Source organism: Scyliorhinus torazame, chromosome 3 (genome assembly GCF_047496885.1).
Source record: "Scyliorhinus torazame isolate Kashiwa2021f chromosome 3, sScyTor2.1, whole genome shotgun sequence".
NCBI classification, from domain to species: Eukaryota; Metazoa; Chordata; class Chondrichthyes; order Carcharhiniformes; family Scyliorhinidae; genus Scyliorhinus; species Scyliorhinus torazame.
In genome coordinates this window covers 137,071,485-137,086,334 of record NC_092709.1, presented here as the reverse complement: position 1 = coordinate 137,086,334, position 14,850 = coordinate 137,071,485, and the positions used below count along the sequence as shown (strand labels likewise).

Sequence of the window (14,850 nt, the reverse complement as noted above, 5' to 3'; positions counted from 1 at the left end):
GCCCTTAGTGTCCAAAAAGGTTAGGAGGGGTTACTGGGTTACGAGGATAGGGTGGAAGTGTGGGCTTAAGTGGGGTGGTCTTTCCAACGGTCGGTGCAGACACAATGGGCCAAATGGCCTCCTTCTGCACTGTAAATTCTATGTTCTATATTCTTTTAGAGGGCGTTAATTCACACTGCAACTCAAACTTTTGACAGCTTAGGGTTCAAGTTCAAACCAACTTTCTAAATATAATTTGTATGCACACTAGCTCCAATACAAATGAAAGGTTAGGTCTGTTGGTTTTCTTTTGTCCAGTTTTCTGACTTGGTTTGGTGGCCATCTTGGGTGGATCTTTTTTCTTTATCTTTTCAGTGTCCCTTGGTTGATCTCTCTTGATGGGAATGGCTGACTCCGGATTAAGGAGTGGTGGGAGACCTTCAATCCGTTTGGTTACCTGGAAAGTTAGAGGTTTGAATGGCCCAGTGAAAAGGTCGAGGGCATTTGCCTGTCTCAAGAGCTTAAACTCAATGTTGGTTTCGTGCAGGAGACCTACTTGTGTCAGGGATCAAACCAGGCTGCACAATGGGTGGGTTGGTCAGGTTTTTCATTCCAGTTTCAATGGCAGGGCCTGGGGTTTGGCAATTTTAATTAATAATAAGAGTTCCATTTTCCTCATCTCAGATAACAGCCGACCCCAATGGTCGAAATGTTATTGTTTGTGGCTCCATGTTGAACACCCTGGTAGTGATGGCCAACTTTTATGCTCCCAACTGGGATGATACGAATTTTATTAACTCCCCGCTGGCCTCCATCCCCAACCTTGACACACATCAGCATACTTTGGGTGGGGACCCGAAAGGTATTTTGGACCCTAGATTTGATGGTTCCAAACCTAAATCTCTTGTTTCATCAGGGATGGCCAGGGCTTTGTCTTCTTTTATACTCAGATGGGCCGGGGGGGTGGGGGTTGATGATCCCGGACGTATTTCGCACCTGAATGATAGAGATGTCTTGTTTTTTTTTCCCACATGTCCACCATGCATATTCCTATATTGATTTTGTGTGTGTTTTGGATAGGGTTCTCCTCCCTTCAGTGGTGAGTAATCAGCAATTGTTATTTCAGACCATGTTCCACACTTATTGATTTGTTGCAAGAGTCTGGCCCCACCCAACGTCCACCTTGGCGATTAGATACATTTTCAACTGAAAAAAAAACCTTTTGCCCACCTCCATAGATGATTTTAGAACAGGTCTGATTCAATTTGGAGGGGGGGCAGTCTGGAGGGGGAGAAAGAGTTATCTTTTAAGGGCAGCATGTGGCGCAGTGGTTAGCACTGGGACTGCGACACTGAGGACCCAGGTTCAAATCCTGGGCCTGGGTCACAGTCCGTGTGGAGTTTGCACACTCTCCCCATGTCTGCGTGGGTTTCACCTTCACAACCCAAAGATGTGCACGTTAGATAGATTGGCCACGCTAAATTGCCCCTTAATTGGAAAAATATATAATTGGGTACTCTAAATTTATATATTTTTTAAAAAGTTATCTTTTACAGAGCATATATGTTAAAGAGAATGTGGCTGGTGGATTCCATCTAGAGGTGGATCACCAATACTTGCTTGATTCTACTCTGGAGCGATTGGCAAGTAGGAAAAAAATTACAGACCCAGTTTGAGCTATTGTCTACTAGCAGGGCGAAACACCAGTTACAACGCACCAGAGGCACCTTTTATGAGGACAGGGAGAAGGCTAGTCATTTTCTGGCTCACCAACTCAAATGTCAAGATCACTCAGATACGCAATTCGGATTGCAGCCTGGTTTCTGACCCGCCCCAGGTCACTTGGTCTTTTAAATCCTTTTACCGTGATCTTTATGTATCAGAGCCCTCTTCAGATAAATCGGTCATGTCCGACTTTCTGGACAGTCTACCCATCCCAATGGTCAAGGTGGATAAGAGCAGTGAGTTGGACTCCCTGTTATATCCCAACGCGATTTTAAAATGTATTGAGCTGATGCAGTCTGGCAAGACCCCTGGTCCGGATGGCTTGCCGATTGAATTTTATAAATGTTCTTGGAGCAGACTGTATTTTTATTATTAGACATGATTCCCTATCCCGGGTGTCGTTGCTTCTGACGCTCAAGCCTCTATTTCCCTGCTCCTTAAAAGTGTGGTTTATACTGTCCTATCTGGCTTTGAATGTGGACATCATGCTGTTTGCTAAGTTGTTGGCTCTCCAGTTGGAGACCTGCCTCCCAAATATGATTTTGGAGGACCAAACAGGCTTCCTGAAATGTCGCCTGCTAAATGTCATCTTTTCCCCCTCCCTAGTACCTGAACCGAAGATCTTAGTATCTCTGGATGCTGAAAAGGCATTTGACAGTGGAATGGTAGTATTTATTTGATATTCTGGGACCCTCCCTGCCTCCAGTGATTCCTGAAAGATCATCACTAATGCCTCCACAATTTCCTCAGCTGTCTCTTTTATGATCCTGAGGTGTAGTCCATCTGGTCCAGGTGACTTATCCACCTTCAGACTTTTCAGTTTCCCCAGAACCTTCTCCTTAGTCACTGCACTCACCTCTGCCCCCTGGTTCTCCTGGAGCTCTGGCATCCCACTGGTGTCTTCCACCGTGACGACTGATGCAAAGTAACTATTCAGTTCTTCTGCCATTTCTTTGTTTCCTATTATTACTTCTCCAGCCACATTTTCTAGTGGTCCAATGTCTATCTTTGCCTCTCTCTTACCTTTTATATACCGAAAAAAATCTCTTCCTGTCTTCCCTTTATATTACTAGCTAGCTTGCACTCGTACTTAATCTCTCCCCCCCCCCTTATTGCTTTTTGGTTGTCCTTTGCTTGCTTTTAAAGGCTTCCCAATCCTCTGGTTTCCCATTAATGCTCGCCACTTTGTATGCTTTTTCTTTAGCCTTTATGCTGTCCTTGACATCCCTCGTCAGCCATGGAGGCCTTGTCCTCCTACTTGGGATGAATTTCTATTGTGCCTTCCTAATAACCCCCCAAAATTCCTGCCATTGCTGTTCCACTGTCTTCCCTGCTAGGCTCCTTTTCCAAACAATCCCTGTGAAGAGCTCTAGATGCTCCGACACCCCGAAGACCACCACAAGTAGGGATGGCCCCCAAAACATGGGCAATGCTTTGAAGAAGGCTGTCCAGAACCCAATGGGCCTGGGGCAGGACCAGAACATGTGGATGTGGTTGGCCGGGCCCCCCTGATACCGTTCGCACTTGTCCTCCACCTCTGGGAAGAATCCACTAATCCTTAGTTAGATACTCTCTGCACACCACCTTGGCTGCACCAGGGTTAGTCCTGTGTATGAGGAGGTGGAGTGGACCCGGTGTAGCACCTCTAGCCAGAGTCTTCCCTATATCTCCATGCCCAGCTCTCCCCTCATTTCCGTCACGTTTTGTCTAATGGGGTCCTGAGTCGTCCGTATATGTCGCCTCATTTGTCTCCTCCTAGCCAGTCCAAAAGTGAGAGTCCGGGTAGCTGGGGAAACATCTTTGTCTCTTTGCAAGCATCGAAGTTCGTTCCCCTCTGGGAGCTGGAGTTTCTCGGATTGTTCCCTCAGGCTCGTTACTGTACCGTCCACATACAGGTCCTTCACCCTCAGGGCCCTTCTGTCCTTCCATACCCTAAATGTGATGTCAATACTAGCCGGTGTGAACTTATGGTTATTGCAGATGGGGACATCTATTGACATACCACGGAGTTTGAAGTGGCACCTGAACTGGTTCCAGGTCTTTAATGTGGCTACTACCACCGGTCTCCTCAGAGTATGTCTGCGAGAGGGCCAGGAGTGGGGCTGTGGCTAGCACCTGGAGAGATGTCCCCATGTAAGAGGTCTCTTCGATTTGGGCCCAGTCCACGTCCTGTTCCTTCAGCCACCCCTTCACCCACTCTGCGTTTGCCGCCCAGTGGTAGAATAGAAGGTTTGGCAGTGCAAGGCCTCCTACTTGTTGCCTTCTCTGCAAGATAGCTTATCGTACCCTGGGGATCTTTCCCCCTCAAAGGCTATGATTAGCTTATCAACTCCAGTGAAAAAGGATTTGAGGATGTAGATCGGGAGCAATCTGAATATGAAGAGGAACCTGGGCAGCACATTCATTTTAATCGTCTGTACCCTTTTTGCTAGCAAGAGAGGGAGTGAGTCCCATCTTTGTAGGTCCCTCTTCACCTGCTCCACCAGGCTGGAGAGGTTCCATTTGTGAAGCTTTGTCCAGTTGTGAGCTACATGTATTCCCAAGTACCTGAACTTGGTTTGGGCCACCTTGAAACGGCAGTTCCTCTGGCTCCGTTCCTCCCCCTCGGGGGTTCACCTAGAAGATTTTGCTCTTTCCTAGGTTGAGGTTGTAACCCGAGAAGGCACCAAACTCTCTACCGAGTCTAGTTATCTTTCCCATGCTGGCCAGGGGGTTCGAAGCATAGAGGAGCAGGTCATCTGCATAGAGTGAGACTCTATGCTCCCTGCTCCCTCTCCGAATGCCGGTGCACCACTCCGACAAACTAAGGGTGATTGTCAGTTGCTTGATTGCGAGTGCAAATTGTTGAACATCTCCTGCAGGTGCAGGCTAGCACAGTTGCAAATGTTTTGTAAAAGTCTACCGGGAACCCATCTCATCCTGGCACCTTCCCTGACTGCATGGAATTAATGCATTCAATGATCTCATCAAGCCCTAGTGGTGGTGCCAGCCCTTATTTCTTGTCCTCCCCCACCACTGGTAATAGTTAGCCCATCGAGGAATTTCATCTCAGAGACCCCCTCCCGGGGCTCGGAGGTGTACGGGCCTCAGTAAAAGTTTGCAACAGCCTCATTAACCTAGTTCGGGCAACCATCCTGTTTCTGACTTGCACTATTTCTCTCACGGCAGCCTGCTTCCTTAGTTGGTGCGCCAGCATACAGCTGGCCTTGTCTCCATGTTTGCAAAAGGCCCCCCATGACTGGCGCAGCTGGTGAACTGCTTTCCCTGTGGAGAGTAGTTCAGCGTTTTCCTCTCCACCAGCAGTTCCACAGTTGGGCCTTGAAGCACTGCCGATCAACCTCCAATATGGAGTCGATCAGCCACTGCCAGGTTATCCTTTCCTTCTTCTCCCTAAGGGCCCTAAAAGCTATTATTTCCCCCCTGATCACCACCTTCAGTGCCTCCCAGAACGTGGAGGGCGAGACATCCTCGTTCAGGTTACAGGTGGATACAGAACTGGCTTGGTCATAGAAGGCAGATAGTAGCGGTGGATAGGTGTTTTTCAAATTGGAGATCTGCAGCTAGTGGTGTTCCGCAGGGGTCAGTGCTGGGACCTCTGTTGTTCATAGTATATATAAATGATCTGGAGGAAAATATGAGTGGACTGATTTGTAAGTTTGTGGATGACACAAAGGCTGGTGGAGTTGCTGATAGTGCCAAGGGTACAACTGGATAGAGATAGATTGGAGACTTGGAACAGAAATGGCAGATGGAGTTTAATCCGGACAAATGTGTGGTGATGCATTTTGGAGGATCAAATCGAAGTATGAATTATACTGTAAATGGCAGAAACCTTAGCAACTTTAGCATACAGAGGGATCTGGGCGTGCAAGTCCACAGGTGGCAAAGAAGATTAAAAAGGCATATGGCACACTTGCCTTCTTCAGCCGGGGCATTGAGTTGATGTTGGGAAATCATGTTTCAGCTATTTTTGGAGTATTGTGTGCAGTTCTGGCCACCACATTATCAGAAGGACGTGGAAGCTTTGGAGAGAGTGCAAGGAGGCTTCACCAGGGAGTTGCCGGGCCTCAAGGGTATTGGCTATGAGGAGCGGTTGAATAAACTAGGATTGTTTTCACTGGAAAGACAGAGGCTGAAGGATAGATTTCATAGAATTTAGAGTGCGGAAGGAGGCCATTCGGCCCATCTTCACCAGCTCTTGGAAAGAGCACCCTACTTACGCCCATACTTCCACCCTATCCCCGTAACCCAGTAACCCCAGGTAACCTTTTTTGGACACCAAGGGCAATTTATCATGGCCAATCCACCTAACCTGCACATCTTTGGACTGTGGGAGGAAACCGGAGCACCCGGAGGAAACCCACGCAGACATGGGGAGAACGTGCAGAGTCCGCACAGACAGTGACCCAGCCGGGAATTGAACATGGGACCGTGGAGCTGTGAAGCAACTGTGCTAACCACTGTGCTGCCCCAAATTGAGGACTACAAAATATGAGAGGATGAGACAGGATGGATAGTCAGAGGCTTTTTCCAAGGGTGGAAGTGGCAATTACAAAGGGGCACAGATTCAAGATAAAAGGGGGAACGTTTAAGGGAGATGTGTGGGTTAAGTTTTTCACGCAGAGAACGGTGGGTGTCTGGAACGTGCTGCCAGAGGATGTGGTGGAAGCAGGCACATTAGCAACATTTAAGAGGCATATGGATGGGTACATGAATAGGGAGGAAATATGTCCCTAGTCTCTCCCCCCCCCGCCCCCACCACACCCCAATGAAAGGTTGGTGGGTGTCGAAGTCAGGGATTTCGGCATAGTTTTCTTGACAAACTACACATCGTCTCAGTTTAGGCAGTATATATTTACCAGAACTACCGGGTTCTCTTCCAGGGCCCCGCTAACCACAACAAACCCCCCACCACCACCATATCCGTCACTGTGTTCGTCGCCGTGAACGCAATAGTCCTGTTAACTGGTATGGCCACCCCTCTTGCCCTAGTGTCGAAGCATGCAATTAAACATTTGTCCCACCCTTCCGTTCCTCACCCACAGTCAGTCCCTCTGTCTTGGGTGAGTCTCTTGTAAGAAGGCTACGTCCACTCTCAGGCTTTTGAGAGGGGCAAGGGCTCTGGTTCTTTTAACCGCAACCCCCCCCCCGCCCACCACCTCATCTCTCTCTCTCTTCCCTCCCCCCCCCCCCCCCCCCCCCCCCGCCCACCACCTCATCTCTCTCTCTCTTCTTCCCCCCCCCCCCCACACCTAATTGTGCTTCTCCCCTCCTAGTCTCCCTGCTCCAGGTTCCTTTGGCTCTACACCTGCCCCTTGACAGGCGCTCCTTCCTGGAAGGTGCGCCGCAGCCTCCTCCTAAGCTGTACCTCTGTGCACCAGCCTGTTCACTAATGTAGCAGCTCCCCTCAACAATTGAATTCGTCAATTTAGCCCCGTCTCTCCCCCTTCCACCCCCATATCTGGTTGCCCCTGTCCCTCTGGAGTCCCTAAAGCCCACCCTACTCTCATTGTCTACTACTGCTGTTTCCCCAGTTCATTTTTCTACATGAACTTGTTGGTCTCCTCCAGGGCAAAGTAGTACTCTTTGCCCTGATAGGTGATCCATAGATTGGCAGGGTAGAGCATGCCAACCGCACCTTGCTTTTATACAGCGCGGATTTGGCACTGTTACATTCTGCCTGGCACTTGGCCAGGTCTGCTCCAATATCCTGGTATAAGCGGGTGGACTGTATTACCCACTTGCACACTTTTTCGCTTTTTGCCCACCTCTGGATCCACTCCTTATCCTGTTATCTGTGGAGCCTCACAATCATCTCCCACGATGGTCGCCCAGCCTCCAAGGGCTTGGCGAAGCATTCCTTGCTGACCAGCATGCCCGACCATCGCTGCAACACATTCCATGGGGTTCCTCCCCTCCTTGCCCTCCGGTAGCCCCACGATCAGCAGGTTGTGCCAATGTGATTCATTTCCCTTGTCGTCAACCTTTTCGCTCAGCCCTTTCAGGGTCCCGACCAGCCCAACCACCTCGGCTTCGAGTGCCACAATCCAACCACCTTGATCCATGGCAGCTTTCTCGAGGACTCACACTGTTACCTCTTCTTCCTTCAGCCTTTGCTCCATTTTGCCCATAGCCTCCTTGGTGGGGGCAGTTGCAGCTTCTACTGCCATTTCCACGGCTGCTATGAGATCTTTCTTCAGAGCTTCCCTGTGTTTCTGGAACTCAGATATAATGAAACTCATAATTTTTTCCATCAGCGCCATGGTCTGCGTTGGAAATTCCGTGAGGTCAGCTGTCGCTGATTCCGTATCGCCATGCGGGCTTCCCTGCTCCAAGGCTAAGATTTCTCTCTCCTCAGGCAGAATTCTCCAACCCCCCGCCAGGTCGGAGAATCGGCACGGCGCCCCGCGAATCACGCCACGCCGCCCCAACACAATTCTCTGCAGTGCGGAGAATCGACGCCGGCATGGTCGCATATCGCCGGTCAGGGTATGCGCCGACTCTCCAGCCCAGGCCGGCGCGCCGATTCTCCGGCCCGGATCCGTCATCAAAAAGCCGAGTCCCGCCGTTGCCGTTCTAACATCCTCTGAGCCGGTTGGATCTCGGCATTGAAGGGTCTGGGGGCGGCCTGTGGTGGGAGGGAGAGGGGCTCCGTAGTGGCCTGGCCCGCGATCGGGGCCCACCGATCGGCAGGCCGGCCTCTCTGCCCCACGGCCTACTTTCCTCCACGCCGGCTCCGGTAGCCTTGCGCCATTTGGCGCGGAGTCGGGGCTGGTGCGAGGAAGGAGGCCAGTGCACATGCGCTAGTTGGCGCTGGCCCAACTGCGCATGCGTAGACCCCGCGGCGCCGGGTTCAGGCCGGGATCAGCAGCTGAAGCGGCATAGGCCGCTCCAGCGCCGTCCTAGCCCCCTGTGGGCAGCAGAATGGGGTCCCGGAACGGGCGCCGACGCCGGAGTAAAACACTCCCCTTTTTACTCCGGCGTCGGCACCTAGCCACCCGATGGGAGAATCCTGCCCCTCATTTTTGCTGCTTTTCTGTTCAGGTTGCTGGTTCCTCAGCATGCTGGTTGGCACTGCAGTTGATGGGAGTTGGTTTAGGGGCTTTTCTGTCCTTTTGGCACCTGTTTGTTGGGGTTAAAGGGTTTTAACCAAATTTATTTGACGAGAGCCACCTTTTGTGAGACCCCTCAACTCATGGCCGCCACCAGAAGTCCCTTTATTTCCTTTTTTTAAAATTTAGAGTACTCAATTATTTTTCCAATTAAGGGGCAATTTAGCGTGGCCAATTCACCTACCCTGCACATCTTCGTGTTGTGGGGGCAAAACCCACTCAGACACGGGGAGAATGTGCAAACTCCACACAGACAGTGACCCCAAGCCGGGATTGAACCTGGGGCCTCGGCGCAGTGAGGCTGCAGTGCTATCCACTTCGCCACCGTGCTGTCCCTTTATTTCCTTTTTTAAGGATTTAGTCATCATCAGCTGTTAGGGGGTTTAGGTTAGTGTTAGTTAAGTTAATGATGTGTTGTGTTTTTTTTTTACTTTCATATTTGCTTGTGTGTTTTTTTTTAGCATTCCTTTGTTCTGGTTTGTACTGATTATTCTGATAAAGTTCTAATCAACATACTTTTTTAAAGCAAATGAAAGGTTAGGCTCAGATTTGTTTTTAACCACAATAGATTACTAAAATATAATACTGAACAATTAAACAGATTAATTTAATGCACGTGTGCCCATGCACACAAATGAAAGGCTTGGAGGTTAGATCAACTTCAATTTCTGTTGAGTGCTTTTACTCAATGTTGAATAAATTGTTGATTTGTTCCAAAAATAAGCAGACATAATGAGGCCCAATGTATTGATTCAGAGGAAATGCCACTAGAAACTCGGAGTTGCAAACCAGATTTTCTAGCGATAAATGCTATATATTTTTAAAAGAACATTTTATTCCAGTTGGATTTATCGCATGCAGCAAAAACATTTTAAGTAATTCAAAGACGTACAACACTTTGAAGATACAGGTATACTAAACTTTTACTCACCTGCTAGATACATAGCAAAGGAGATGAAGCGATGATAGCGGACCAGGAACTGAAGTGGCACTTCCCTTCGCACCAGACCACCAAAATAATCAGCAACTGTTTCTCCATAAAAGAAATAATTTACACAGAGAAGAAAGTACCTACCAAAAAAATGTAATTAGAAAATAAATTTGTAAGCATGCTTCATTTATGTTTCACAATTTTAACGTTCGCTATTCAGTTATCTTAAGATTTCAGCTTGAATTTTTTATAATTTTATACAGTGTGAAAAAATTAAACTAAATGTATTGTATGACTCCCATCAGATTGTCACGGGTTGCATTTTGGGCTGGCAAACTCACATCCAATACATATACATGCAAAAAGTTTTTCTCCTTTTCTAGTCTCAACATAATCTGTTGGATAAGTGGGTAATTACAATGTCACTCTTCAGCACACTGCCCTCCAATTTTCTCTCTATCCCCTTGAGTAAGGATCTGGTCTGCCATCCTAACAGCAATTTACAGTAGGGAATTATGACCAGGAACCTGTATCCGGTCACTGTGTGGTCCAGTCCATGAGCATCACTTAAGATAATGGGACACACACCCCTCAATTTTACTAAAGGGAAATTAAAATGTAATGTACATCCTTTGAATATTTTATAAATTAGAATTACATCCACACATTCCTATCAAGTTGTGCCTTGTCCCTTTTAGGGCAGTTTGATTAGACAGTAGGTAGGGAGAAAAAAGATCATACCTAAAATTTGAATAAACAATAATTGTGGCATATGTTTAATTATTGTGTTAACTTTCAACCGTGACAGAACTATAATTTCTGAGCATTTCTTCATGCCATATACAAATTGTTGGTGCACCCTTTGATTGCTGCCTCTTCAGCATTTCTTACCAATTTTCCACATTTCTATGGGCTGTGTATTCTATTAACCTTTTTCAATAATCAGATGCTACCATCATTTATTTGTTCTTGTTACATTTAATGTGGTATTTTGTAATGAAATTGAACAGAGTGCTTAACAAAATAATCTAACTGCTGTTACACATTAGTGTGACACACCCACAATACTGCACTATTGCACATGCCATGTTGGGGATGGACATTAAACAGGGGACCCTGTCCCTACAAGGCCAGCTTAAATCCCCATGGCATTATTCAAAGAGCAGAGGAGATCCACCAATATCCTAGCCAACATTTATCTCGTCATGTATCTCACTGTTGCCTGCGGAGCCTTGTAGCTACAGCAGTTGTATGCATAACAAATGCAAAGAGATCTTAGGATAGAGGTGAAAATTATTCAAAGAGCATTGCAGGCAAACAACACAATTAAAAATGCTAACAAAGCTTTGGAATTTATTTATAGGGGTACAGAAAAAGTTATATTAAATTTATACCAGACACTGGTTAGGCTGCACTCTTACACAGTTCTGGTCTCCATATGGTCTAAAAGGACACAGAAGCACAAAGATGTATGGTACTAGAACTGAGAGATACTGGAAAATATTGAGTAGGCACTTTTTTCCCTTTAGAAAGGTCTTTAAAATTATGAATAGGTTGTACAGGGTAGACGTTGAGAGAATGTTTGCATTTGTGAGAGAATCCAAAACTAGAGGCCATAAATACAAAGTGATTACCAACAACTCCATTAGGGGAATAAGGGCAAGTTTCTTTACTCCCCTGAGTGGTTAGGATATTGAAAATGCTCCCCCAGACAATTGTTGATGCATTTAGTTTAGGGGTTTTCAAAAGGAAACAGATAGAAAATGGAATAGAAAGATAAGGTAAAAGGTTGAGACGAAGCAGATGGAATGAGAGGAGACTTGTGTGGAGCATAAAGCCCACCATAGACTAGTTTGCCGAATGGCTGATTTCTAAGCTGTATGTTCGATGCAATTTTAGTTTAGAAAAACTGTATTTTACAGAGTTTATATTTGTATTGGTAAACATCAAAAATAATGTATAGTTTAATTTAATGTTTCTGTGCCTGGAAGGGTAAAACCACAGTTAGATTCATGCTGGAAAAAGGTGTTTGTTTGTGTACAGATTGATTTCAATTCAAACAGTGATTCTGTTGTGTTTAGAAAGAGTCATGGCGAGAAGAGTATATAAATAAGCATTGACTCCTTAGCAACTGGGACCTTGTAAAGTAGAGAAGCTTTTAAGTTTCAGTTTAGCAAATTTGATTGCAGCTGTAGATAGGTAGTAAGAGAGAAGGCAGCTCTCACAGCTCTGTTCGGGCTTTTCCTAGCAGGTGTAAAGCCTGCTGAGGAGGGCAGCTCAAAGTAAATCAGCTGGTGTATCAAATTGCTCTAGCACCAACCAGATCCCCAATCCTCCCGATGGCACTCACCACAACTACCTCACTGGAAGGGGAATGAGCATTGTTCGGAGTGGGGAGTGGGTGAGGGGGAAGAGGGTGAGCAGGAAGAGGGTGAGCATCGTCAGGGAGAGAACTGGCACAGCATTGTTGGAGGGTGACGCGGTTGTGCAGTGTTGGGGTGACAGTTCCATTTGAAAAGAGTGAAAGTCAATGAACTGAAGACAGACCTTAAGGGGCACGTCTTCAGTTCATGATGAAAAGCGCTCACTAAAATTAGACCTGCCACTTGGCTTCCTGACTCTGGCTCCGAAAAATAACGGAAGGTGCAAAGGCTCAAATGTAAAATGGTAAGTAACAGATTATATTACACCTTCTAAATTTTGAACCGTGAAGCACTGTTAGGCAATTCACATTATCATGCCCCTCTCTCTCTCTCAAAAGAATCACAGAATCTCACAGAAAATACAATGCAGAAGAGGCCATTTGGCCCACTGAGTCTGCACTGACATATGAAAAACACCAGATCTACCTACGTAATTCCATTTGCCAGCACTTGGCCCATAGCCTTGAATGTTATGGCATGCCAAGGTCTCATCCAGTGGTTAGCACTGCTGCCTCACAGCACCAGGGACCTGGGTTCAATTCCCGCCTTGGGTCACTGTCTGTATGGAGTTTGTACGTTCTCCCCATGTCTGCGTGGGTTTCCTCCGGTTGCTCCAGTTTCTTCCCACAGTCCAAAGATGTGCAGGTTAGGTGGATTGGCTATGATAAATTACCCCTCAAGTGTTCAAAAGGTTAGGTCGCGTTATTGGGTAATGGGAATAGGATGGGTTGAGGGGCTAGGTAGGGTATTCTTTGGGAGGGTTGGTGCAGACTAAAGGGCCGCTACACTGTAGTGTAGTGATTCTATACTTTTTAAAGGATGTGAGACAACCCGCCTCTACCACCCTTCCAGGCAGTGCATTCCAGACTGTCACCATCCTCTGGTAAAAAGGATTTTCCCTCACATTCCCTCCCCACCCCCCCCCCCCCCCCACCCCCCCCCAAAACAAACTCCTGCCCCTCACCTTGAACTTGAGCCCCCTTGTGACTGACCTTCAACTAACGGGAACAGCTGCTCCCTATCTACCCTGTTCATGCCCCTCATAATTTTGTACACTTTGATCAGGTCAACCCTCAGTCTTCTCTGCTCCAATGAAAACAACCCGAGCATACCCTACCTCTCTTCATAACTTAATGTTTCATTCCATGCAACATCCTGGTAAATCTCTTCTGCACCCCCTCCAGTGCAATCACATCCTTCCAGATTGTTTTTCCCCATTGATCTGTATAACACTCAGGGAGAGTTAGGGAGACTTTTTAGATTAACTCAAAGGGAGTTGCAGTCATCCCCTCTGCTGCACAAAAGATGACTCTAACTGAATCAAAGTATGAATGGATTTATTAAGAGACTCAAGACCTTCATCCATTCTCTAGCAGAAATTTGATTACCCTTCATATAGGAAGCCAAGTATATTTCAAACTCAGACATTAGAAATCAATGCATATTTCTCAGAGAAACATATTAGGTGAATACCATTATCCTTGCATCTAGGAAAAAATCTATTTGTGTTTCCAAGGGAGAGACTCATTGAAAAGTGGCAGTGGGTCCACTCCTATGCAATGCATCCTGCATGATCACTGCAGTAGTAAATGATAGCCTTTTAAAAAAATAACTACCTTCTATAGCAGTTATTACTTTGTCAGTTGTTCATTCTTTTCCTTAAAGGAATATTTATATTTGGTTTTGTGCCATATGTAGAATTTCTCTGAGTAGGCTTAAAAGCCAAGGCGTGACAGGTACCAGTACTTTTCCTTCTCATGGTTTGTTGATAGCTAGCTACCTGAGAAACATGTGATTGGTTTATAAATATTATGCATGAACCCAAATGTTATTTTTATGCACACCTTAATAAAGACATGATTATTTTTCTATGCATGTTCTAAAGATTCATCAATCAAGGTTCCAAACCTTGAAAAGAAAACTTGAAGGATGAGAATACAGACTGGACCATTTAAAAAATGACGGCTGGTTACAGGGATTATTACTATTTCTTTCTAATTTAACCTTCTGTTATGGACAGACTGAGGATTTATCCCAATTCAACAGCAGCTGCTGTGACACAAAATGTATTGTCATCTGTAATGATATTTTCATTTGGATGCTATGTTCATGGCTTCCATAGAATCAATTAAGATATGCTTTCTTCTTATAGTTTACACAGAATGCCTAATGAAGATGTTTCCCCATTGTCGGTCTCCTGCGCCTCCCCAATTAATTTTTTTAAAAAGCACTTCATTTGTTCAACCACACTCACCAGCTCAAGGTTCTGAACCAAGGCAGTTCATAAGAATGATACACTCTGTAGCCGATAGTGATGATCTCATGAAAACACTTGATTTGAACATAGAGAACCTAAAAGAGAATATAAGAAATTAGTTTACAACCTAAAATAGATTCCAAAACAACCAGTCTCTGCTGTTCCAAAAAGAAATTTGCAACACAAAACAGGCATCAAATCCCCACTTTCAAATCGGAAAATCTTAACCTTCAACTGGGCAGGGCAATGATTGACCAATTGACATTAGAAACACTTGCCTGCTGCTGCTATTGTGCTGTCAGTTTGGTGCTGAATTTGCATCATCATCAAACAAACTATATACCAAAGAAACTACTCTATTTGGAAGCAACACCATATTGCGTTGCAACAAAGCCCAGAGGAGCAGGGAATTTGGGATACGAC

The 14,850-nt window shown here is 46.1% G+C and overlaps 1 protein-coding gene across 1 annotated transcript in view; it reads right to left on the bottom strand.

The window, feature by feature from the left end:
• The window catches only part of cds1 (CDP-diacylglycerol synthase (phosphatidate cytidylyltransferase) 1), a 165,170-nt gene that overhangs the window by 61,631 nt on the left and 88,689 nt on the right, over positions 1-14,850 (bottom strand). Inside the window, exons 4-5 of the mRNA XM_072496250.1 lie at positions 14,425-14,522; positions 9,748-9,887 (exon numbers count right to left, since the gene is read on the bottom strand). Of these exons, the coding sequence (XP_072352351.1) occupies positions 9,748-9,887; positions 14,425-14,522 (238 nt within the window). The remainder of the gene's footprint in view (positions 1-9,747; positions 9,888-14,424; positions 14,523-14,850) is intronic.